Raw genomic sequence first — 25,951 nt, 5'->3', positions numbered from 1 at the left:
GGTACTTGCTCCTCTCTTGGGAATAGAGTTCACTTCTCAGATAACGCTAACATCCTCCCAGAGCTCCCTGGAGACCTCTGATAACTGGGCGACTTTTCAGTGCCTGGAATGACTTTTCAGGGTGCTTTGGGGTCTGGACATAAGAAGGGGAGGCTCTGAGTTGGTGCCTGGGTGAATCCTTTTCTTAATTTCACAGTCACAAGTTGTGACACCCAATATTCTCAGCAGTCACTCACAGGGGAGCTTGGCAGAGGGTCGACGGATGATGAAAGACCAGCTATCTTCATTACTAAAGCAGAGACCAGTATAACATGATGTTATGGAGTCACACAGGTGGTTCTGTCATGTACTGACCATACAACTTGTGTTGAGTTACTCAAGCTTCCTGAGCCTCTGTTTCTTCCCTTGTTAAGTCCAAAGTCATACCACTGTGAGGCTTAAATGCTAATGCAGCATGTAGCAAGTGCTCAGTAAATATTAACTCTTACTATCTACCCTGCGGACAGACAGACACCAAATCTGAAAGCTACACAGAGAGCTCATAAAGAACCTTTTTCATTTTATTTAAGAATGAGGAAACTGAGGCCCAGAAAGGGTACGAGTTCAAGGTCTTAGAGTGATGAAGCAGTGACGCTGTGGCCCAAGTGCCTTGTCTTCCTGTTCAGGGCCTCACCTCTTGCCCTCCCCCCTCCCCCTTTCTCCCCTCCCCCCTGCCACCCCACCTTCACCGGTCCCTACCCTCTGTCTGGGCTCGGTGGTGGTGGAGACCATGACGGAGTTGCAGATGGTTAGGGCGAGGAAGAAGTCAGCGATGGAGGAGGTGGTGGAGAGGGCAGGCCTGGTGGGTCTGGAGTCTGGCAAGGTCCCCAGCCACAGGGCAGCCTCTTGCACCTTGGTCAGTAGGTTTTTATCTGGAGTCACATCTTTTTCCTGAAAGAGAAAGGCCTGTGTGAGTCTTTCCTAAAGGAAGGCCCCTTCCAGCAGGTTCTTTGCACGCCTGGGGCAAAAATGATTGTCTTTCCTGCACTCCTGAACCCAGACGGCTGCCCCTCCCCTGAGCCCGGGCACCAAAGACTCTGATTTGATTCCTCCCTTTCCCTCGCCCACGTGCCCATCAGTTACAGGCTCTGGCGATTCTCCCCTCGCAGTATCTCCCCCCATTCCTGATGCTACCAGCCAGGCTCAGACCCTGCAGCCCTCAGTCCTGATTTCTGCATCACCCCCAAACTGATGTTGCTGCCTCTTGCCTGTTCTCCTTCTAACCCTTCATATGTATCACCTGCGCATCTTTCTAAAACACCATTTCCCTCAGGCACTCTTGAACTGGACAGACCTTCAGGAGATCTTCATTGTTAACACGATCAATATACTGTCACTTGAACTTGTTCACAGTCTGCACTTCCACTCTCTGCTCCCGCCACGTCTAAACGCAGACCTCAGCTTAGCTGGGTGTCTGTTTGCTGCCTCCCGGGTGAAGACTCCTGTTCTGTGCCTCTGACCTCACCTCGTTTGGAAGGTCCCTTCCTGTCCAACGAAACCCTACTTCGACTTCAGTAACTATGAGAAGTCCTATGTGCCCATGAGAGCTTATCCTGCCCACAATGAGTTCTCTGTCTTCTGAGCCACAAGAGCAGGCTCCTGACTCAGAACGTCCACAGGACTCAGGCAGGCCGGGCGAGGGAGGGAAGTGGGCCAGAGCACAGAGGAGGACACTGTGGGATGGTGGGGGCTGTGCGTGCTGGCCGGTCCTACCCCACCGAAAGGCTGGCAACGGCCCTGCTAGTAAGATGCTCCGGTGCTGGCCTACTTTGCCAAGCCTCTTGATTATTTGAGATAAAGCAGAGATGACCTGGAACTCATTATTATTTCCAATCTGTGGGCTGGATCTGTGGGTTTCCAATTTTTGACATCTTTGTAGAAGTTGCCACTTGGACCACCCTTTGGAATTCAGCATATATTGACCTATGTTGTAAGGTCAAATTTCTTACATCCTCTCTAGAAGTGAGGTTAGAGCCTCAAAGACAGAGAGACTGCATTTACCACAAAGCTGTATCTTCTAGAGCTCCGGCCACTGCTCTGTTTGAAGCAGAGGTTCAACCACCACCAGCTTTCCACAGTTAGCTATGGTAAAGGCATTCTGCAAAGAAGTTTCCATGTGAGACCACTCTTATCAGTAATCAGAGTTTGGTTTAAAGTTTAGAAGGAAGAACGTACAGTGATCCTCCCAGTCACCTTGCATTTCAGATAAAGAAACTGCTTCCCGGGGAGATTACGTGTCTCACCCGAAGTCACACCATAAGCGGGAGAGATTCCTTCAGTTGACCCAAGATAATCTGACACCCGTTGATTCGAGATCGTCTGACACTAGAATTCATGCACTCAACCTCGACGCCAGGGAAGACCCCGGCGAGAAGAAAGGGCTCTGGTGCTCGCCGGCAGCCAGCATCTTCAGCATCCGGCGTCCCAAACACAGCGGATGGGTTTGTGCATGTAATCCTTAGTGCTCAGCAGACAGGCCATGAGCTTATAAAGGGGTTATGGGAATCTTTCTTCTTGAGGAAATAGACTTCTTTGTTGGGGAGGGAGATGAGGGTACAGGAGTGGGGTGCTTTTAACCCTTACCACAGATACCCAGAGCTGGGAACAGGCTTGGAGGTCATCAGAGCCAAGCCCCTTATTTCGCTGACAGTAAAACTGAGTGGCAGAGAGAAGGGGTGTGGACCGCTCAAGGTCACACACTGAATGCAGGTCAGAACAGAACCAGGGCAGCTCTCCCGTCCCCCGGCTCCCAGCCTCTGGCACACCTGGCTTTGCTGCAAGCTGTGCCTTATGTATTTCCAAATGGTGACACGGTTAAAGTGATTTACTGGTTGTTTATTGCATGACCACTTACCCTCTAGTCTAAGTGCCACCAGGAGAGACTGTCATGTGTCCCCAGTGCCTGGCAGACGGCACCACGTCAACCTGTCGGCTGACTCGAATCTAGGATGCTACGCTAGAGGTGCACTTCCACCGAATCATACAGGGATGCGTTTAAAGAAATCTCTGCAAAGAACCTCCTTCTCTCTGGTGCTGGCAGCGGGCCTGGCCTGCAGGTGTCTGCTGAGATGTTGCTTAAGTTTATCCAGTCTCCACAGACCAGCTGCTGCAGGGCAAGGTCCCTGGTTCCCTTCGCCCACAGCCCACTGGTTTCCTGTCTGGTCCGTTCACATTTAGGATCGTGGCACTTAGGACAGTTAGAGAAAGCAGCGTGCTGCCCACCTTTGGGCCCTTTGATTAGTCTACTTCTCTGAACGCAAAGATACATAAACTTGTGGGGCCACCAGTTGTTCAGGTGAGTGCTTTGTGGCAGCCAGACACCCAACTGGTTGGATTTCTTTCTATTGCGGGTGACCTAAAGCTCACACAAACCCTCTTTGAGGAAGGTGACCTTGGACCTCACACAATACCCTACGGACCCTGTTATTACCCTCACATACATTTACTGACAAGTTAGAGCAAAGTCCAGTGCTTTGCTAAGTGCTTCCAAATACATCATAATCATCAGAACAGCATTGAAATAGTTACTATCAGCCTCGAATTTTAATTAAGGGGCGACTGAGGCTCCCTGAGGTCAAGTAACTTGCCCAAGGTCACAAAATGAAAAAAAAGAGCTGGGACTTAGCTCCAGTTCTGCCTGATGCAAAACTGGGACCCTGAAACACTGCGCCAGCACTCCCCCAACTTCACGGGCACACGCATCAGTCGGGCATCTGGTTAAACACCGATGCTGATTCAGCAAGTCTAGCACCTGGGTTCCTACCAGCTCCCGAAGGTGGTGCTCATGCCACTGGTCCCAGCACCACAGTGTGAGTAGTGGGTGCTGAGATCCACAGAACTAGCAGAGGTGGGAGGAAGCAGACACTTCTCTGTTGGTGAGTGCCTAACCTGGTACGGTCTCTTAGGAAGTGTCTATCAAAATTAAAAAAAAATGTACATACTCACAATTTAGTAGTGATGCTCTAAGAATAAGTACTCTAGAAAAATGCACACACGCGTATAAACAGATGATGGCTCCACCATCCAACAATTGCTAACAGCCATTATATGCACAGGGTGGGGCAAAAGTAGGTTTACAATTATTCTTATGGAAAATAATACAATGATAGCCCTGGCTGGCGTAGCTCAGTGGATTGAGATCGGGCTGCGAACCAAAGCATTGCAGGTTCGATTCCCAAACAGCGCACATGCCTGGGTTGCAGGTCATGGCCCCCAGCAACCGCACATTGATGTTTCTCTCTCTCCCCACCTCCCTTCCCTCTAAAAAGAAATAAATAAATCTTTAAAAAAGGAAAATAATACAATGATTAATAAATCATAATACAAGAATAAACTCTTTCACATGCTTGCAACTGTAAACCTACTTTTGCCCCTCCCTGTACATGAAGTATTTCCCAAGATTCACTAGGTAAAAAGGAAAAAGCAAAGTCCAAAACAGTGTGTGGGGTATACTTCCATTTGAGGTCAGAGACATGCTCATGTGGATACAATGCTTGTTTGCTTTCTTGTAGGTAAAACACCGCTGGGAAGGACGCAGGGAACTGTGAACCGTGGTTGTCTCTGGGGTGGTGGGGACAGAGAAGGGAGGCAGGGAGGGGGACCTACTTTCTACCATTTTTCCCTTGGTTCCTTTTCTCTGCTTAACCATGTGGTCGCACTTCCTCAGTGGAAACAAACCTCCCTGGGGGCCGAGGAGCGGGAGGCTGAAATGCTGTTCAGGGCAGTGGTGCTGCCCTGGCTGATGCTGTGCCCTCGATGCTACCAGGTCTGGCTCAAGAACAGGGAGAGCCTGATGTTTGTAAATTTGTGCTTAAATGGAAGCACCTGGATCATTGTGGTAAGCTTTCCCCAAATGGGACCTAAGCCCCAAGGGGGAAAAATGCTTAGGGGCCTAGCCAGAAGGGCGTTTTCCGCCTTTTGTGAACAGGGTCACTGCAGCCATGCATCCCCCCCATACGGGACCCTGGGGACTAAGGGAAGCACAGCTGAGACTGCCTTCATCTGTGGGGTCACATCACTTCCAAAAGATTCCCTCCGCTTGGCTAATTAAATCAGGACTCTTATCTAACCGGTGGGTGGGGGTGTGTGGCAGGGTGTGTGGGGGCCGTCCCTCCCACCAGGAACAGACTGGAGTGCTGTGCAAATCTCTCGCGAAGGAAGAAAGGAAGACTGAGATTAAGGGAAGGAGGCAAAGGGCCAGGTGTTCCTTCTGGAGGGGTGGCAGGGGCCGTGCCCACAGCAGCGAGTGGTGGTGATGTTTGGGGGATACTCGGGTCGCCGATGCAAATTTTAAGATTAGGAAAAGGTTCTTTGGTCTGATGGTTCTGGATAGCATTTGGCAAGGGGCACTTCTAAACAAAGACTCTCTGCTCCCATCATGGCTGCTTACTGTTGCTGGGCGGGGCGGGGCATTTCGTTGTCTGTCCGCCCATAGTATTGACCGCTGGCTCAGCACTCACCACGTTCCTGAGTACGTTGCCCTACCCTGAAGGCACACATTTTATAGCAGCCAATTAGGCAAAAGATAACCCATGCTTCATTGTTTTTTTGCAGTAAAATAAAAAAGCCAGCCTTTGCTGTTCTCATGGAGACTCATGATATTTTTGATTTAGAACAAAGAGCCAGGGAGACCAAGGCTGGGCTCCTTCAGCGTGTGGTCGGGGGCTTCACCGCGACTTGCCAGTTCTGGCTGCGTCTTTGAAGGGCAGGTCCAGACCCGGTGGTGCCGGCGGATGGTCAGACCGGACTGAATGCCCGGTGGGCAGGGGGCAGAGGAGGCAAGCCCCGAGAGCTGGCCGAGAGTGGGAGGGGTGGGAGCTGGGGGATCCTTGGGGGCTACCCCAGACATTGTCCAGGGACTGACTCAAGGACCTGCCACTCTGGCCACAGATATTTTTATAGATACATATTTTTAAAGATCTTATTTATTCATTGTTAGAGAAAGGGGAAGAGAGGGAGAAGGAGAGGGAGAGAAACATCAATGTATGGTTGCCTCTTGCACACCTCCCACTGGGGACCTGGCCTGCAACCCAGGCATGTGCCCTGACTGAGAATTGAACCAGCGACCCTTTGGTTTGCAGGCCTACGCTTAATCCACTGAGCCATACCAGCCAGGGCTAGCCACAGATATTTCACAGGTGGTGTCAGAGCCGGATGAGGCAGTGTAAGTCACTCCCTTCAGCCAACTCCCTCCAAGCTGGAGAAGGGGCCTATTTGAGCCAAAGGCAGACTATTTCCTAGTCGGGGTGGCTGGGCATGCTTCCAGAGGTTCTCTGTCTGGGTTGCTCACTAGAATCATCAGAAATAAAAATATGAATGCTCAGGCCCTGCTGTAGACCAAATATACCAGAATCCCAGGGGAGGGGGCTCAGCATTGTTTTTATTAAAAAATTCCAATTTTTCTTCCATGTCTCCAGATACGTGAGCATGTGTCCGAAGCAGAGAGCTTTCTGTCAGAAAGATTATTTAAACCCTCTGTTAGTTACCCATCCATCTAGAAGGCATGATTTCAATGGTTAAATCCTCAAAAGAAACTCAGGAGGCAGAACTCTTTAAAGATGGGAACGCTGAGCCCTGGCATGGTGGCTTGGTTGGTTGCCGTGTTGTTCTGTCCACCAAAAGGTTGTGGGGTTGACCAGGTCAGGGCACACACAGGAGGCAACCAATCGTGCTCTCTCTCATTGATGTATGTATGTATGTATGTCTGTATCTATCTATCTATCTCTCTCTCTCTCACTGTGTGTGTGTTAATGAGAATAAATCCTGGTAGGAAATTCACTGGAAGGATCATTTTGAAAATCTAATTTTCTAGTGATGGGATAATGGCACTTTAGGTTCCTCTTGAAGCGTGTGACTTGTTCAAGATGCTGGGGTTCCCTGTGCCCTTTTCAGGAAGTGCAGAAGATTCCAGATGACGTGTCCCCTAGAGAAAGAGCTTGGTGCAGAGGAATGTGGAATGGGACAGAAGTCAGAGGCCCCGGTTCTGGCTGTGACTGCTAGGGGATGCTGTGAAATCTTGGAGAAGAAACTCAATTCCTTCACCTGCAACCTGGACATTTAGTGATGAGTGTCCCAGTGGATCAAATGTGAAGGGACTGTATGCAGAAAGCCCCAGACCAAAGCTGCAGGGTCGAATGACCACAGGGGTCAGGAAGGTAAGCAAAAGGAGTTTGGACATGGGTAATTTTGACGTAGAGGTTCTTTGCTTCGTAATAATTTAAGACACTTTCTGATGATAAGCCAGTAACCTTATCTTTTGTCTTTCCACTTTATGGAAACAGGGGCATGGCAAATATTTCTCTTTCCTCTTACCCGTATCATTGGGAAAACACGCATAATGAACACGCTGGCTCTCGGCTCAGTGACGGGGACACACAGAGAAGCGGGGTAGGGGACCGTGATGAACTGAGGATGACGTGCCCAGTTTAAACGGCATCAACTCTGTAATGTGAGCAGTTACTTCCACATGGAAGTGCCGGCTCAGTGTGGAGAATTTTCCCAATTCCATTTTTAAAAGAGAAGCCCTAACTCTATGTTTATACGAAACCTCCCGATTTCTAAATACTGAGCTTTGGGATTTAACAAGAATGGCGCAAGCTCAGGAGAACGGGTGGGAGGATTGGACACAAGACCAAGGGCTGGCATCCTGGGAGCCCTTCCGGGCTCACACCGCCCCTCCCCATCTCTCCCCAACAGAGACCACGTGCAAATCCAAGAGGAAACGGCAGGACTTACTATGGAGCTGCTGAAGGCCACCGGGGACTGTGCGTTTTCCCAGCGCCCGACCGACCTTTGTCGGGAGTGGCTCTGCATGGGCACCTGGGCGCTCTGGCTCCTCCTCAGAGGCTGGCCCCCGCCTTGGCTCCTTGTGGCTGCCGGACCCTGGGCCCTCCTGGATGGGAAGGACAGGCACTGGTATTGGGTCCACTCTTCACTGTCCGAGTCCAGCTCCTTTGGGATCTCCAGTCGCTTGGCTGTAAGAAAGGAATCCTGTTGTTGCCCCCGTCACACCTTGGCTGGAGCGTGGTGGGGGCGACCCCAGACTTGGGGCGTGGAGGTCAGAACACAGATGAAGAACACGGTGCTGCTCTGAAAAGTGGGGAGCTGGCTGCCCTGACTGGAGACAGGGGTGCAACCAAATGACAGGTTCGAACCCTGGCTCTACTACCTCCTAGTGATGTGGCGTTGAGCTTCGGCTATACCCGTGCCTCTGTTTCCTCAGGAGTTTCAAAAAAGTACCAAACTATGAGGGCTGTTTTGAAGCGCAGAACGCTCTGAGTCTGATAATGGTAGCTGTTTGGATTATTAGAAAGGATCAGGAGCTCCCATGTGAATGGTTAGCATCGTGGCAAGGGGAACTGCGTTCCCTCGAATGTCTCCACCTTTCTCTTTCTCCATCCGCCCCACCCAAAAGAAGGAATGCTGCTTTCTTGAGAGTTCCTTCTCTCAGTTAAAACGTGTGTGCATGGGGCGGGGCCGGGCAGGCAGATCGGGGCAGCTGAGGGAATCAGGTCAGTTTTAAAGGTCACCTTCCGTCCACGTGAGATGACAGTCCCGGCATTTTATAGCCCTATCTCCTACGCTGAAGCTTTGCCTCTGAACATCCAAGGGATCAGCTAGCATGGAAGGCATTTCCTGGATGGGTCCACCTGACCACGCATCTAGACCTAGGCCTGTCCACTCAGGTAAGGTGAACCGAGAAAATCTTACACCTTGGAACCTAACTGGGACGTGCGGCAGGGCCCCACACAGGCGGGCCCTGATAGCCTCGTGAACCAATACGGGTTTGCAGGTAATGAAAGCAGCTCCGATCTGCGACACGGAAGCCACAGGGATAGAGGACGCTGCTCTCTGCAAGCCGTGCCACCACTGTGGAGAGCCAGGGTGAAGTCTTGGACCCCCTTTCTCTAGGAGAGCGGGATGATCCCCTTAGCGAGAAGGACGCGGAGCCCTGGGAGGCCACATACCATTTTCCTGGTGAGAATACTCGCTGCCCACGATGGTGCAGCGCCGGAACACCATCTTGTTCTCCGTCAGCGTCCCCGTCTTGTCAGAGAAGACGTACTGGATCTGGCCCAGGTCCTCCGTGATGTTGAGGGCCCGGCACTGAATGGGCGAGTCAGTCTCTTCGTCGTACAGGTCGAGGTCGTTGTGCAGGAAGAAGACTTGCCCGAGCTTCACCAGCTCGATGGACACGTACAGCGAGATCGGGATCAGCACCTGCGAGAGATCGAGTCCCGCCCAGTCAGGCACCAGGTGGGGTCCTTGTCTCGGGACCCTGTCCGGTGGGTGGCAAAGGCTTTCCATGGAAAGCTGAGGTTGGCGCACATGGTGCATGTGCTCTGAGAAAGGAAAGGTTAATGACTCCGTGTGTCCCTTGAAATTCTTAGGGGGATCTGAAAAAGACACGCTTTCTTCCAGCAGGCGAGTCTGGGATGAGGCGGGCACTCGCCCCTGGGTGTTTAATGTGGAGTGGGGAGCAGGTGAGGTGCTCTGTGCAGCACCCCCGGACTCCTCCCTTGGATCTCAGTGTCACTGAGGGTGGCCTCCCATTTGACAGGGATTCACACCTATTGTTGACAGCTGGCCACGGACTCGATGACTAGTATCTACGGAGCACTTCCTGTGTGTCACCTGTCATTCTAGGTCCTGGACACGGCAGTGAGCAGAACACTATCCCTGGCCTTGAAGACCTCAAATGCCAACAGACATAAATATGTATCAGGGGGTGGTAAGTCTCATAAAGAAAAAGTCAAGAGGTAGAGGGTGATGGCTGGGAGGGACGCTGGAGTGGACGCCTGAAGGTGAGGGTGTGTCTCGAGGCTACCTGTGGGAGGAGGAGCATTCCGGGCAAACGCTGGGCACTGGGAGCGGCCAGCTGTTTGGCAGGTGAGAGTAGGCCCGTGAGTGAGCAGGCCAGGGAGGGAGGGGGTCAGGGTGCAGATCACTCAGGGCTGGTTGGCTGCCGGCTGGACTTTGGATTCCACCCCAAGAGGGTGCGCAACCACTGGAGAGGCCTGTGCAGAGCAGGGGTGTGACCTGATCCACATGTAGAAAGGATTACTCTGCTAAACGAATGAATGAACCGATGACTCGATAACATTCACCAGTAAGAGGACAACGAACCGCCCTCAAACAGTGCAAGACATTAAATGCAGACAAAGTCTCCTCGTCTTTTCATAGATTGTAATTTCTTTCAGAGCCTGAGGATTTTTTCTTCCTTCTCTCACATAGGTGCTCTGTGTTTTTGTTTCTGTCTCCTATATAGGGTCAGTTCCTTTTTTAAAACAATTTAAAATCTTGACTTATCAAATGCTAAAGCACCTGTGATTTCTTTCTCTCAATATTTAGGGCTGGACAGTTCTTGAGCGTTCTCTATGCTGCTTTAGCTTATTCCCACGTGCTGGGTTTCACCTGTTCAGTGCCTGGCAAAGGGGCAGGCACACATGGGTCCCTGCTGTAATCTTGCTCTTATGTAGAAGAGCCTGATGAATATTTTTCTCCGCTAGTAGCCGGGGGCAAGTTTCTCTCACAAAGCAGGCCTGGTCCTGCCTTGGCCCCCAATGTAAATATTTTCAAAGACCCACACGAAAGCAACAAACATCTCCCTATCTCAGTCCCATTAGTTCTTTCTTGGGGCTGGCATTGATTTTTATTTCATAGAGTTGTACAGGTATTGACCACAGGTTTCTTAACCATTAGTGAGAGAGGGCTTCCTACCTGGAGCAGGATGATCATCGTGAGGAACATGTAGAAGCCCTCCAGGGCGAGGGGTAGGAAGCTGCCCTTGGCATCTGGCACGTCGAAGGGAGGGTGCTCCCTGAAGGTCCTGTTCCACAGGCTGTGGCCTGAGAGGAGACAAAGCCAGCATGAGGCGGAATCTCCACTTAGTCCAGAGGTCGGTCAGTTGCCTCAGCCCTTGACCTATTTCTGGAAATGAGTGTGCTTTGGAGGAGCCCACCCCTACTCTATATAATCTAGCTCTGTGTGTGTGTGTGTGTGTGTGTGTGTGTGTGTGTGTGTGTGTTCCTTTAGCTCTGCAGTGGTCCTTCCTGTAGCCTACACATCAGCCTCTCGATAGGCATCATGTCTGTCTCACCAAAGGAGACTAGCATGGGCATTACTTACATCCCCATGAAGTTGTTATATCGGGTTTGGAAAAAGGGAAAGGGGCACGAGTTCTTTTCAGTTGTGTGGTCCAAAGTGCCTGGTTGGGGAGTCCCGACTGACCTTTGCCTAGTCTCTTCCCCTACGCATGTCCTCGTCCATCTACCCACCCATCCACTCATTCTCCTACTCATCCATCCTCAGTTCATCCATCCCTCCATCCATCCATCTCTCTATCCATCCCTCTTTCTATCCATCTATCTCTCCATCCATCCATCCCTCCCTCTATCCCTCTATCCGTCCATCCCTCCAACCATCCTCCCCTGCTGTCTGACATTTATCAGTTCAAGAAGGAATTGGTCCTAGTCCTTGTCCTTGAGGAGTTCCCTACCAAGTCAGGGAGTCAGATGTGCAGGGACAAGTCCCCTATGGCGTGAGAGGTGCTGTGCCAGAGCCTGCAATGCTCTGCGAGCACCTGGTGCAGGCTGAGCCCTCTGTTTCTCTGTCTGCAAACGGGGAGGAGAACACCCATCATCTGAAGATTAATCAGATGAAGTGCATCCAGCACCTGCTAGCCTCTCCCTGGGTCTCAGCATCCTCATCTGCCAGTTTGTAGTAATACCTTCTCCTTAGGGTTATTGTGAGGCTAGAATAACCTAAATGTGTATAATGCTCTCAGCTCTGGAGTAGGCACTATAGGGACTAAAAAATAAAATACTGCCCAGCCCCCAACATGCTTCTTTTCCCAGGAGGTTGGGCCAGATGCTATCATACGTGGCAGGAGAAGGGAGACTCCCAGGCATGAGGTTCGGGGCCAACGCATGGTGCAGAGTAAGGGCCACTGGCCTTCAGAGGAGCCAGAGACCCTGGGAGAAGCCAGAAAAGGCTGCATAGTGGGGGAGGCCTTGCAGGGTCCTGGAGCCTGGGTGGGTATGGGGTGCTCAGAAAGGCCTGGGAGGGCATGTTTGGAGGAAAAAAAAAGACACAACTGCTACACAATCAAGGTAAACATGTGATAAAGAACCCGGAATGGCGTTGGCTAAGAGCTTTCCCGTCCTGCAGGGCCGTCTCTGTGCATTAGTCATTGCTCTCAGGAAGAATAGGATTCTGCCTCTCCCATGCCTTCTCAATTTATTTATCATGCGGGCCATCTGCCAAGCTACTTCTGGCTTGTCTGTACCTTATCTCACTGCGTGACCTTTATAATCATTAACTCCCTTTCTCTAGAGACACAGTGAGATGATCTCAAACGTCCTCTCCAGCTCTGACACTCCTTGAAAAGCAAGTCCTGAAGCAAAGGCGACAGTTCCTGCAGAGTCTCAGAATGCATGACGTGGCCACACAGGGTCGGTTTCCCTGCTTGTCTGTGTCCCTCCCTCCAGGTGCCCTCCTCCCAGCCGTGGGCCACTCGCATGGGGACTGCCACTAGACAGGTATGGGAAGGATTAATCAAACACGGCAGGCCGTCCAGAGGACTAAATTCCACCGTCTTCCCAGTGGCGGCACACACACGCTCTCCAGGCCCCAGGAAGGTCTTAGCCTTAGACACTCTCCTTTAAAACCAGCGAAGGGGACGGTAGCTGACGCAGGCGACAGAAGAGCGAACATCACCAGGGCTCCCGGTGTGGGGGTCAGCAGGGGGTTCTGGACTCGGCATGGGAGTTCTCCCTCTTGTCCTTCCTTGGAGCTTTTTAGGGACTCCTTAAGGGTTCCGAGAACTATCCTGAGAGATAACCTTAGTGGGGGCAGAGCGGGTGAGAGCGGGGGTCCCTCAGTGCCTACACTCCGAGGCTCAAGATGAACGGCTTGGACTGCTCGCACCTTGCCTCCCTCGGCTCTCCACCCTGCGCAGGTGGGGAGCTCGGCCCGGCTAGGTTCCCACCGGGTCTCCATTCTTGCCTTGCTCTCGCCACACCAAACAGCCAAATGCTCCTCTGTCCAAACGGACTGCCTTTTCTACCTCTGTGCTGTCACTGGGGCAAGGGGACCTCTCTCCTCTCTCACTTTTCACCTCTGCCCGCCCCTCCTGCCCCTGCCCCCACCTACTGACCTTCTCTGAGAATGCCTACTGCCCCCTGACGCTTCCACCACACCTGTGGCCTTCAGTCGTGTGAATGACGCCCCCTAAGATGTCTACGTCCCTAGCCCTGGGGCCTGGGGATACGCTCTTACATGGCAAAAGGAACTTTATAGATGCAGTTGATTAAGTTAAGGATCTTGAGATAAGGAAGAGTATCCGGGGTCATCTGGTGGGCCCCATGGTGTAATTACAAGTGTCCTTATAAACGGGAGGCAGAGGGGGAAAAATGTGAGGAGAGTGAGACATGAATTATCAGAGTGTGCTGGCGGAGTAACGTGCACTGATGACGGGGGGAGGAGCCACAGACCAAGGCACACAGGTGGTCGCTGGAAGCTGAAAAGACGAGGGGCAGATTCGCCCTCCGGGGCCCCCAGAAGGAGGCAGGCCTGCCAACCTCTTGGTCTTATTACGGTGATATCGATCTTGGGCTTCTGAACCCCAGAGCTAACAGAATAGATTGTGCTATTCTTTTTTTTTTTTAATGCTTTTTAAAAAAGATTTTATTTATTTTTAGAGAGGGAAGAGAGGGAGAAAGAGAGAGAGAAACATCAATGTGTGGTTGCTGGGGCCCGTGGCCTGCAGCCCAGGCATGTGCCCTGACTGGGAATTGAACCTGCGATGCTTTGGTTCGCAGCCCGTGCTCAATCCACTGAGCTATACCAGCCAGGGCAGATTGTGCTATTCTAAACCAATAAGTTTGTGCTAAGTTTTTGCAGCAGCCACAGGAGATGAATACGGTACTTGCGTGTGGCCCTCCGCGAGGGGATAGACTGCTACGGGCCCCGTCCACGTGCCGGCCCCTTCCCGCTGGACCAGGAGCTCCAACACACTCACCTTGCTCTGGCCTCTCACGCTAAGAGAGGCCTGGCTTCAGTGAGCATTTCTCAGACGAATTAATAATAGATGACATTCCTAATAGTTTCAGTAATTAGTACTTCCAGGAGATTTTCACACGCATTTTTAGATCACTGGTCTCTTGTGACAGGACAGGGGAGGCCTTAGGTTTCATGAACTCTACTTTATAGATGAGGAAACTGAGGCTCAGAGAGTGGAAGAAAAAGGTGACTGTGGTAGTGTGTGTTGTTCTTTCCAGAACATTCCATACCTATCGCTCCGATGAGGCACATGAGGAAGAGGAGCCCGATGCAGAAGAAGATATCGGTGTTCATGCGGCGCTCGATCTTGCTGCGTTTGTACCGCGGGCCGCTGTTGTTCAGCATGGCTTTCGTCTCGTGGCCTTTGAGCAAAAATGAGGTTGTCAGTCTCCTGGCCCCCGTCTGTCTCTGGCCCGGATCACAGCCTGGGCTCTTTTCACCGGAGCCCACAGCCCCGGGGCGGGTTGGGGGGGCCTTCCTCCCCCAACCTGCCTCTGCCCTGCCTCAGGGGGCCTGCGGAGAACCGCTGCAGCCGCTGCACTTTACTGAGCATCCTGACATGCCGGGCGCTGGGGGGCGCTGGAGAGCTGCCATGCTAGGGCTGTGCCCTGCACAGCTCTAGAGGTACCCCTCATTTGGCAGTTGTCATCGATTTGTAAGTTCCTGGTGGCCCATTTCTGGCGAACGGCAGTAAGCTGTTTTGAGGAAGGGCTTAAGCTGTTTTGAGGAAGGGCTATCTTTTTCCAACGTGCACAAAGGCACTGTTAGGGGCTAGTGGTGGTATACAGTGCGAAGACAGATGACTCACCTTCTGGTGAAAATATACAAGGAAATAAATAAATAACTACAGTTAGTAACACGTCCCATGAAATACACAGTCAACAAAAGGCTAGTAAATGAGATGGTTTCAGAGAACATGATCATGGAAGGCCCCTTGGAAGAGACCCCATTTGAAGAAGACTTGAAGGGAGAGAGAAGAGTTGGGAGAAGAGGATGGGGAACAGTAGGTGCCAAGGCCCTGGGGCAGGGCACTGCTCGGGGCCAGCTGTTTTCACGTTTGTCTCCTTGTCTAAGGTGTGGGCGTGGCTTGGGCAGGAGCGGTCAGGCCTGAGGCCCCCACTCTGACATTAATTCTGTGCAGCGACACTCCTGCCTTGGAGTTCTGCATCCAGAACATTTGGTTCAAAGAAAGGACAACAAAATCGGAAAACTACCCATCTCATCCAATCACCCCTTTTTCTAGTTGGAGAAAAGTACAAGGGACTTGCCTAAGATGAAAGGATAAATCAGTGCCAGAGCCATGCAGAGCACCCCGGGTCCCGATTCCCAGCCTACTTCTCCTCCGACCAGCACACGGCTGAGAGTCGAGCCGAGACTCTGTCTTCAGACAGAGCCTGTGCGTGGGAACTGCTACATTTTAACTACTATGCTGCCCTCCTCAGCACTCAAGTGACAAGCCACCAATTACATCTTTTCTGTGCACAATTAAAGTAGACTAATGTATCAGCTCCAGCAGTGAACGAGTTTAACGCTGTTCAGCTAGTTGCCCTGTGGATTTAAAGGGCAACGAGCCGTAGGAGCGAGCAAACTGTAGGCCTGCTGAATGGGACTGGAGTCGCTGTGGTTGCGAGGGGCATTCCACAGCACGGCGAGCACAGGCCGACTGTGCCGATGACACTGCGCCTTCCCGCCTGCCTCAGGGTCACTCCACACGGGGGGGCTGGGACCACCCTCTTCAAATACCTGCTCCTCCTCACCTCCGGGATCCCTCTGTCTTTGCAGCCAAAGTTGGCCTCAAGGGGTGGGGGGCAGTGTGGTGCAGCAGTTAGAACATGGCTCTAGAGTCAGAGTTAGACTCTGCAGATACTTGACCTTGGGTTACGTGGACTTAATCTTAGGAGACAAGTGACCTCAAGTGACTTAACCCCTTGGCACCTCCATTTCCAGTGTGTAAAGTGGGAGATAGTGGTTGCATATGTGTGTTTGGGGTGGGGGAGTGGATTCATATACACAGAGCACCTAAAGGCATTGCTTGTCCACAGCAGGGGCGCACACCTCTGCACTGGGTCTCTCCCCTGCAAAGCTCAGCTTGGCTTTTTTGGGCTTTGACACTGAGCTGCTCCAGTGTTGCCCATCCGTAGTCTCCAGGGAGAGACTCTGGACCTGTCGTTCTCGACCAGGGGGACTGAACTCCTCAGAAGACATTTGGCGATGCCTTGAGAATTTTGGCTGTCACATCTTGAGAAGGCAGTGCCAACGGCATCCAGTGGGTGGAGGCCAGGGGTGCTGCCCCACACCCCACAGGGCAGCCCCCGGCACAGAGGACAGCCTGGGCCCACACGTCAGCTGTGCCGAGGCTGAGCACCCCTGCTCCAGGTGACAACACTGGAAACCATTAGTGCCCTTCTTACTCACGCTTTTGAGAGCTTAACATGCGCCAGGCATGTTGGCCCCTTCACAGATCATTTCATGGGAACCTTGTGACACTCCAAGGCAGGAACTCTCAGTCCCCCTGTGTTGAAAGCCTAGCCAACTAGCACAGAAACATTCAGCCAGTGAGTGGATTGCACCGCAGGCAGCCTGATGCCCCCAGAGCCACGGTGAACTCTCTCTCCAAATCTGTCCCCTCGGGTACCACTCCCAGGGCCCCCACAGCGCTGCTTCTTTGTTTCTGACCACTCAGAGAGGCCAACTCCACGCCTGTGTGGGGTTTCTTGGTGGGATGGAGGTTATCTTTAGTGTGTCTGCCGGAAGGCACTGGACTCCATTACCGAAGACCATTACAGTCACCTGGACCAACAAATACGACCTCCTTTCCCCCAAGTGAGAAAATGTTTAAACATTTTTTTCTCTGGCAGTCCTAAAAACGATTCTTAGATAGACTGATACCTAAAATGCTCTTCTATGTCCATCAAAAGTGGGGTTCTACTCAGACAAAAAAAAATAAATCAAACAATACAACAAGCAAACTAAATATTACAAGGTGTCCCAGTGAGTGGAAGACCCAGGGAAATGTATTCTGGAGTCTTCCAGCGAAAGTGGACACCTCGGGGAGACTGTTTCCCCTCCAGGGGAAGGAGTCTGCAGTTGCTAACATAACAACAGACAGTTACTGAGAGCCCACGGGGCACCGGGCTCTGCATTCCAGCGATACAGCAGTCTTAAGACTACCCTCTAAGACTTTAGATTTCATAGTAAGAAATGTTGCTTTTTTTTTTTTTAAGAAAGCAAAATTGCAGCAGCAAGGAGAGACAAACCACCATAACTGAAGCCATAAAATGAATAAAGATAACAATAAAAACTTAACTGAAAAAAATACAGTGACAGCCAGTCTCGCCTTGGCGCACTAGACACAGTGCGTCTCCTGTGTTGGAGACACATTTGGTCCTCGTGAGTACTCTGAGGCAGATACAGGCATTTTCCCCATTGTATAGATGAGGAAACCAAGGCATGAAAGATGAAGTTATTCAGTTTGATGAGGTTATTCCTCAGGCTCCACAAGATATACTTCATCTTGCCTATTAGTGTTGCAAAACCATTTGGGGTGAATGATCGGGAATCTCCTTGTCTTGTTCAGTTGCGTGACAGTCACTTGGACTCTAATTATGTCTCCTGTGAACTGAATGAGCAGCTGGGATTCCAGCCTCAGTTGGCTTAGCTGAGAAATGGGAAGTTTATGTGACTCTACCCCTGGGAATTAATGGGAGTTCCCCCTGACTTGGAGGTGGATTTGGAGGAGGGGACAGAGGAGGAAAGATAAAGGAGAGGGACAAAAGGAACTGTCACCTGCATAGATGACGATGCCAGCAGCCACCTCGGTGTTTCGGATGGTGCAGCCTCGAAGCAGAAGACTCTCACTGCCAAAGCCGGTCCTGGTCTGGTCAGGGCGCTCCCTGGGGATGAGGAAGGACAGGGGGCAGTTTGGTGGCCTCGATGGCATCCCAGAACTAGAAGTGGTGAGTGAACATGACCCCCGCCCTCCCTCTTTTTCAGAAGAGCTATATTAACTCGGAATCTAACCTCTGCATTCTAGTGCAACTTCTGGTTGCTGCTGGGAGGCTGGACCATTATTAGAAGGGAATTACCAGCCCTGGCTGGTGTAGCTCAGTGGATTGAGCTCGGGCTGCAAACCAAAGTGTCACAGGTTCGATTCCCAGTCAGGGTACATACCTGGATTGCAGGCCATGGCCCCCAGCAACCGCACATTGATGTTTCTCTCTCTCTCTCTCTCTCTCTCTCCCCCTCCCTTCCCTCTCTAAAAATAAATAAGTAAAATTAAAAAAAAAAAGAAGGGAATGACCCACCCCTAGGAAAGCCCTCGTTTGCCCACCTGAAGAGCAGTACTCTGAAAAAGCCTGAAAACCGTTTGTGGGGAAACTGGCTTCTGGCCCTCCGAGGACTGCGTTGTGTTCCCTTCAGGCTGGGTTCACCTGCCCGCTGTCCCCTAGTGGCTGGGACCGGAACTGCACCGGCTGACCCTCCGCGTCCACAGCAGACACCAGGCAGACAGTCCTGCCTCTGGCAGGGGAGCCAGGTAAGGAAGGGCCGCTGGCGGGCTCCTCTCCTTCCAGCTCCTTCTCCCACTGGCCCAGCTCCTGAACTATCCTCCTCTGGCTCCATCACTGGAAGTGGACCGTGGCCCTCAGTGCAATATACAGGGAGGTGGCTTCTTAAAGCAGGACAGAGTTTTTTCCTCGCTCTGGCCTCAGGGAGCATTGCACTTTTCACCCCACGGTAGAGAATTCCGGGTCCAGGCGACACCAGTGATTACTTCATGTCTGGCCCTTATTGCACCTGGATGGCTTTCCTTTGGGATTTTTAGGAAGTTTAAATATAACTTCCCCACAACACTGGGGAGACCAAAAACAATAATCTGAACCTTCAGGGCTTTTCCCTCCTTCTAGCTCTCCAGTAGTTCATTTTCTGGGGCTGGTATATGTGTTTTTCATGTATCAAATCAATCATCATGATGGCTTTCTAAGATTGGAAAATGCAACTTTTAAACAAAAAAGACCTCTATAGAGGTCTTTTTATATATTTTATAGAGGTCTTTTGTGATCACATAGACCTCTATGTGATCACACCCACGATATGGACAGGGAAACTGAGGCAAGTTCATAGACCTACTAAGGGACAGATCAGAGAGTCAAACACAGCACGTCAATATGCCTTTCAATACTAATTATTCCTCACTGTGCTTATAAACTGCCTTTCCTCATGGCATTTGACCCCTCAAGGCTCTGGGAAGTAAGCAGGGTGATTACCCTTCCTTGTGAAAAGGGTAAGGGAAGGTCAGAGAGGGTGACGGATTTTTCTGAAGACACACACACCTCGTGAGATATCCCAGGACTTGGGCACTCGGGGCCCACGTGACCCCGACCCTTACTTGGGTTCACTGCCCGAGGGTTTGCAAAGCGGGGCCCCGTTACCTTACACTGAATCAGAGTCACTTTCCTGCGCTGTTCTTCTGAATTTAACAGGGCCATGTCTCCGTTTGGTGCTAGTATATTGCTAACTTTTTTCTAGCACTTCTGTGTCTAACTTTTCCACACAGGGAGGCTTGGGCCAACGATCGTCTGTAGGCAGAGCAGCCTCTCTCCACCCTGACACTGCTGGCGCCTTAGGCGCGTTCACTCTTTGTTGCCGGACCGTCCTGTGCCTTGCAGGTTGTTCCGCAGCGTCTCTGGGCTCTCCCCACCACGTGCCGGCAGCCCCCTCCCAAAGTGTGACAACCAACAATGTCTCTAGGCATTGTAAAGATTCCCTTGCGGTGGCAGAGGGGGTGGGTATTGCTCCTTTTTGAGAACCATGGCTCTATAGAGGTCTTTTTTGTTTAAAAGTTGCATTTTCCAATCTGACACCCCTAACCCTCAATCAGAGCATTAAAAAGGATGCAGGACCACAGCGGATAATTCTCCATCATTCTCTGGTTGGCTTCTGGGCTGACCAACTAGACTTTTAGGGCTCACCCCTGAGGCCTGGGCAGGTGGGGGAAGGCATCTCTAGGGGCAGCCGCCAAGAAGAGGGAGTGCTGGGGGTTAGGTGGGAGAGTTCTGCCTGAGGTGGGGGGATGGACCCAGGAGGAAGCTCAGCCAGGCTGGCTGTGGCCCGAGCTGTTTGGGACAGGACAGAAACCCAGCGATGAGGCTGCTCTGGAAGAGGAAGGAGAGCGACTCCAGGAGCAGGTGACGCGCGATGAACCCAATCCACAAACCTCGGGTGTGACTCCTTGCTGGGGGGCAGGTGGCAAGCTCTACCTTGCCAGATCCCTGCCACGAACCCTCCTCTCCCCCAGGAGTCCACGCCCTTCTCTGCCTCCATCTGCTCGCTCTGTGGTCTCAAAAGGTCAGTGGTGTTTCAAAGCTGCTCTTCCTCTCGGGTTGTTCTGACCCCTGTCCTCTCGCACTGCTCTTCACGACACCCCATATGGCCTGGGGAAATGCGGATGGAGGGGCAGCATCGACACTGGCCTCCCCACTCCAGGACAGTGGGCAGGCCGCCACAGCAGGGCTGACCTTAAGGAACACACTGGGGTGGGGGGTGGGGGGGGTGGTGTGAAAACACCCGGATGTAAATCCTGGCTTCGTCCTATGCCTGCTGCGCACCTTCAGGTGAATCCTGAACAGTCTTAGATCATCAGATCCCCTATCTGAAAAATGAAATCATTTCTCCCTGGGTTGCTGTGCGGATTGAATGCGATGATGTTCTGTGAAACTACTCTAAAACCTGTTAAGGCACTATATGAGGGCATTTATTCATATCTGTTACCTTTTTTTTTTTTTTTTTTAGTAAGACCAATAGTCTGATGTGAGAGCAGAATTTCAGTAAAATTCTCAGGCTGAACCAAAGTCGAGGAACAAGAATAGCAGTGATTGCCTCAGCAGCGGCCACCATTAACTGAATACTCACTCCGCCCGTGGCTGTGGTAAGGGCTTTGCATAGGATAAACAATTTTATTCTTTGGAAGGAAAAATCCTGTGATGTAGGTAATTATAATCTTCATTTTACAGATGTGAAAACTAAGGCCCAGAGAGGTTAATTAATTTACTCAGGGTCACACAGCTTGGATAGAATCCAAGTGATAGAATCTGATTTCAAACCTAGGTCTGTCGAACTCCAAAGTCCTTGTTCTTACCTGCAATGCAATACAGGGTCTTTCAGAAAACCAATGTCAGGTAAATCTAATTTGCCTCCCCTGAATCAGAGTGTATAGTCTTGATTCTGATGCTATTTCACCAGAGTTCTAAGAAACGAGATTCCGAAATCTCATCCTGCAAGATAATTAACTGTCACTCCAGCAAAAAAGAAAAACAGAATCGGAAAAGTTTCACAACTTAGGTTTCTGTAGCCCTTCTTTGTGATAAAGAAACACATTTCCTCAGGACCTGAATGCTTATCTGTTTGGCCATTTTGAGAAAACAACAACAACAACAACGATGTTTTCTAGCTGCAAAGGAGATGTTTACTAGCAGCTCGTGGGCATGAGATACTTACATATAACCCTTGAATCTGCTGAGGTGGTTGTTGGGTTTCTCACACACGACGGTGCTGTGGAAACGTTCTGGTTCGAACTGTACCCCCTGTGAGAGAGAGGACGTCACGGGGTTATTATTGTTATTATTTTTGACATCACGAGGTTATTAAGAGGGATCTAGTTTTAATAGGACCATCAGGGAGCTAATCATGATCAGAACCATTGCAAATAAGGTAATCCCTGATCTGCTGCATTGCGATAGTCGTAATGCATTAGAAGAAAAAGTTAAATCCTCATGAAGGAGGAGAAAATAGATGCAAATAAAATTTGGGTGCATGGCTAAGAAAAGTTGGACGGTGGCATTTCTCTGTCCTGTGCCTTTCAGGATGTGGAGCAGCATCTCTGGCCTCTGCCCGCTGGAGGCCAGCAGCGCCCTCCCTGGTTGTGATGCAGAAATGCCCAGGGTCGAGTTGCTAGACCTGCACTGTCCGACAGACCCTCCTGCAATGATGGGAATGTTCTGAGTCTGCACTGCCCCGTGTGGAGGCCACGAATGGCAGGTGGCTGTTGGAACGTGGTAGGATGGCTAAGGAATTGATTTTTAGATTTCATTCATTTTAATTAAAGTTAAATAGCTACATGTGGCTAGTGGCTTCCACACTGGGAAGCACAGAAATAGACGATCAAAAAGGAGATTATATATCATGCCATTTAGAGATAGCTACAGTTAATATTCTTGTGTGTATAATATTCCCAGGGTTTATAAATATATATGTACACACACGCACACACACATTTATGTATGGGCACACACATATCGTGATACATTTCAAAACAGAGATTTGGCAATCATATACTTGAACACATTTTACATCTTGTTAAAATGTTCTACATCCTTATTAATGCCTGCATAGAAACCAGTTGTCTGAATGCCACCGTATTTCACTTAATCATTTCACTATTGAACATTTACATTGTTTCCATTTCTTTTGCTGTTATAAAAATCCTGGGAGAATAGTTGCTAATAAAACAAAATAAGTAGCATTTTCCGCATGCTCATTTCTGCCAGACTCTGTGATGAGAACTTTGCACATATTATTTTCAAGCTCCCAATTATCCTATGAAGTGGGAATTTTAATTATCCCCTCTTTGGAGTTGGAACGACTGTGGCTCAGGAGGGCCAGGCTGGCTGCCCAAGGTCACCCCGGCATGGGGACTGGAATGCGAGTCTCACTGCAGACCGTCTGGTGTCACTTGCACAGTACACTGCCCCCGGTGACTATTCTTGGAGCAAAGTACTTTAAACACGTCCCTGGTTCTTTCTTCACTTTTCTTCTTCCTTTGGGTAATTTATTTGTATAATCTTTCATAGTCCAATGGAGGGAGAGGATACAACTAGGGGTAGGGAAGTCTTGCTTTTTTAATTATATCGCAAACTGACTGCAACACTGCATTCAATTCCCGAGCCTCAGTCTCCTCATCTGTAGAATGGGGCCAGCGCCACCTCCCCTGTCCCTCTGGTGTGCCCCAGAAGACAGGATCCGTGTGGGGAAGTCGTGAGAGGGGCAGAGTGCTAAGCACATGAAAGGAAAGAATGCTAGAGGCGGGGCTGCACATGGTGCCGCCCCGCGTGCAGCTTTCAGCAGGGGGAGTGAATTTACAGCCGAGAGCTCCAAGGTACAGCTGCTCACAGGGGTGAATTGATTAGAAGAAATGATAGCATTTTCTGGCTTCGTGTAAATATACCATCCACCGGATCTGTGGGGACACCGGCATAAATAAACTCTCCAGTCTCTTGAAATAAATTACCCATCCAAGAGTTTCTAAAAATACGGCCCTCTTCCCTCCAGGTATCGATTCTTTCAGGGACAAACACTTGCCGAGTTCTGAGATGATGACAAATCACGCTGTAATTTGTCAGCTGCTTTCATGCCCCTGATTAAGCCGTGTGCTTCCCTCCCAATGCACACCATCGGCCCGTCCCTGGCTTCCTAAACCCAAACGCATTCCAGAAAGGGGCGGCCGCGGGGTCTGAGAGCTAATGGTCCTGCCGCTGTGAGTCCCCATAGTCGGTTTAATCAGACTTGTTGGACCCCCTCAATGGCCAAGTGTTCCTCTCTTGTCCCTCCAAGGGGCTTCCCAGCGACCTTCCTCCGAGGTGCTTTGCTTGTCTTCTGGGCTTGGGGCTCAGGTCCTCTGTCTCTCCTCAAGGAGGAGTGACCTGGCCCTTTCTAGCTACCTGTCCCCTGGGCACCTTCCTCCGCTCCTGAACACGGGCTATGGGAAGGGGTGTGTGGACCCTGCTGTGGCCAAAGACAGGCCCTCAGGCTCCGCTTGGATGGGTTTGCCGAGGCACACTCCTGGTGGCTGAGAGAAGAGACCAAGGACGGGGGGCTTTGCAATGCACCCCCAAACCCGCCATGTCCTTAATTTAATCAGGAGTTCTGATTCCCTTCTGATGCACTTCTCCAAGCCTACCTAACCAGCTCTTCTTTCTACACAGCCTCTTGTCTAAGGCACTGTCCGTGATGGAAGCCCTACTAGTAGCAAAACGGCCTGGGAGCCAACAGTCAGGGTACAGGCAAAGACAAACCCTTTGCAGAAAGGAGAGCAGGTGTCTCTGCATTCTTCGGGCCAAGCCTACCTACCTTGAGCACTTCCTATGTGCCAGACTCCTGTCCTTAAGTTCTTGCAGTAATCTGTAAGAGGTTCTGACAGGCGTGCAAAGGGAGGCTGCACTAAAGCCACTGTTTTACAGTTGGTAAGTAACGGAACCAGGATTGCAATTCATATAATTGGAATCCAAAGGCAATTGGAATCATGATCATCATCACTGTCGTTGTCATCATCATCTTTATTCCTCTTCCTTCTCCTCTGTTATTAGGACTATTATTGCTATAGCCTCCATTGAATGCTTATTTTGTGCCAAGAAACAACTAAGTATTTCATACGTGCTATTTCCTTTAATTCCCCAACAAGGGCCTGACTGGTCTCCCAATCATCCATTCATGCATTCACGCATTTCTGAATGCCCATGATCCCTGAACCATAGGGAAGGGAGAATCAGACCGGAGAGGTAGGTAATGGACAGCAAGCAATTACTGCAGCCATAAAACAACTCAAAGTTCCCAGTGTAGCTCATGTGTATGGGCAGCATTATCTAGGAGAGCGCAGGAAGTTCAGCCAAGGGTTGGTGTGTAACTACTCTCCAGGTTAAGGTACTCCTCACTGACCTATCACTGAGATATAGCAAACTGCATCCTCCCAGGCTCTCTGGGAAGGCCAAGGTGAAGCAGACGGCTTGAAGTATATTCCAGTAACCGGAATGGGCCGTTTTGCTTGCACTGGCCTCCACTTTTACTTTTCTAGGCTTACTTCCCACTGTTCTTCACAGCTGAATTCCAAGTTGGTCTGTACACAGGATCACATGCACGCATAAAAGTATGAATGATCTTCTGAAATTCTTTGGAGCGGATCACTGTTTTCTGGAGACTCACCATCCATTCTACTCCTCTTCCATTAACAAGCTTTTTGTTTCCTCTTGGGAAACTACCTCCCTTCCCTGGTTCGTACTTTCAATGGGAACATATGTCACGACGCCTTTGCCCACAAGACTCTCCCGCTGTGGGACTTTGACGTGAGTGGAAGGACTCCAGGAAGAAAAAACAAACGCGAGCATTAAGTAACTGTCGCTACCGATCTCTCCCACGGCGCTGTTTCCTGGGTCTAGTTTCTGGGAGCTGTGTCGTGTGCTCCTTTCTTCCACGCCCCCTCCCACCACGGTTTTGCATAATTCTGTTCTGCTTAAGTTAGATCATTTCTGTTGCTTGCAGACAAAGAATCCTAATCAACACAGTGGCTTACTCAGTTGCATGGGCATACCTGGGCCTTTAAAAAGTAACGATGTTTATTAATTTGGTAAAATTATAGTCCAGAAATAAATGCTGCCTCATATTTATTTGATCTGATTTGATCTTCCCAACTCTCCTGAGACAGGTTCAGGACAGGTCATTCCATTGTTTTGGAGAGGACACCGGACGCTGATTACACTAAGTGACTTAAGCAAGGTCACACAGCTCATGAGCACGCAGGTTTGTCTGATTCTAAAACGTGCGCTGTTCTTTGCTTGATGGAACCATTTAACCCTCTGGGCCTTTTCCATGATTTCCTGGCAAGTTTTCCATATTGACAATTCTCTTAAACTTTCACAAGCTCAACAGTTACACTTCTTAAGGACACATCTATCCACAACAGACCATTACAATCTCTCCTTCCTTTGCGCCTGGACAACTCTTAAATATCTATACCACTCACTTTGAACTTTTCTTACACTTTTAAGTGTCAAGTACCAAGCTGTTTGTATAAGCCAATTGGTAG

General features: G+C 50.5%; 1 protein-coding gene across 3 annotated transcripts in view; it reads right to left on the bottom strand.

Annotated features, from left to right (window-relative positions):
- The window catches only part of ATP10B (ATPase phospholipid transporting 10B (putative)), a 230,329-nt gene that overhangs the window by 36,387 nt on the left and 167,991 nt on the right, over positions 1 to 25,951 (bottom strand). For all 3 annotated transcript variants that reach the window (XR_006784369.1, XM_045827276.1, XM_045827279.1), the window contains 7 exons: positions 21,595 to 21,680; positions 17,887 to 17,993; positions 14,331 to 14,462; positions 10,759 to 10,886; positions 9,006 to 9,258; positions 7,774 to 8,012; positions 739 to 930 (listed from right to left, as the gene is read on the bottom strand). Coding sequence is in view for 2 of the 3 variants with exons in the window: in XM_045827276.1 (XP_045683232.1) it covers positions 739 to 930; positions 7,774 to 8,012; positions 9,006 to 9,258; positions 10,759 to 10,886; positions 14,331 to 14,462; positions 17,887 to 17,993; positions 21,595 to 21,680 (1,137 nt within the window). In the remaining variant the exon portion in view is untranslated. The remainder of the gene's footprint in view (positions 1 to 738; positions 931 to 7,773; positions 8,013 to 9,005; positions 9,259 to 10,758; positions 10,887 to 14,330; positions 14,463 to 17,886; positions 17,994 to 21,594; positions 21,681 to 25,951) is intronic.

Source organism: Phyllostomus hastatus, unplaced genomic scaffold (genome assembly GCF_019186645.2).
Source record: "Phyllostomus hastatus isolate PE091 unplaced genomic scaffold, TTU_PhHast_1.1 phas_contig_150, whole genome shotgun sequence".
In the NCBI taxonomy this organism is placed as follows: domain Eukaryota; kingdom Metazoa; phylum Chordata; class Mammalia; order Chiroptera; family Phyllostomidae; genus Phyllostomus; species Phyllostomus hastatus.
Note: the sequence above shows the minus strand (reverse complement) of the source record. Positions and strands in the feature narration are given on the sequence as shown.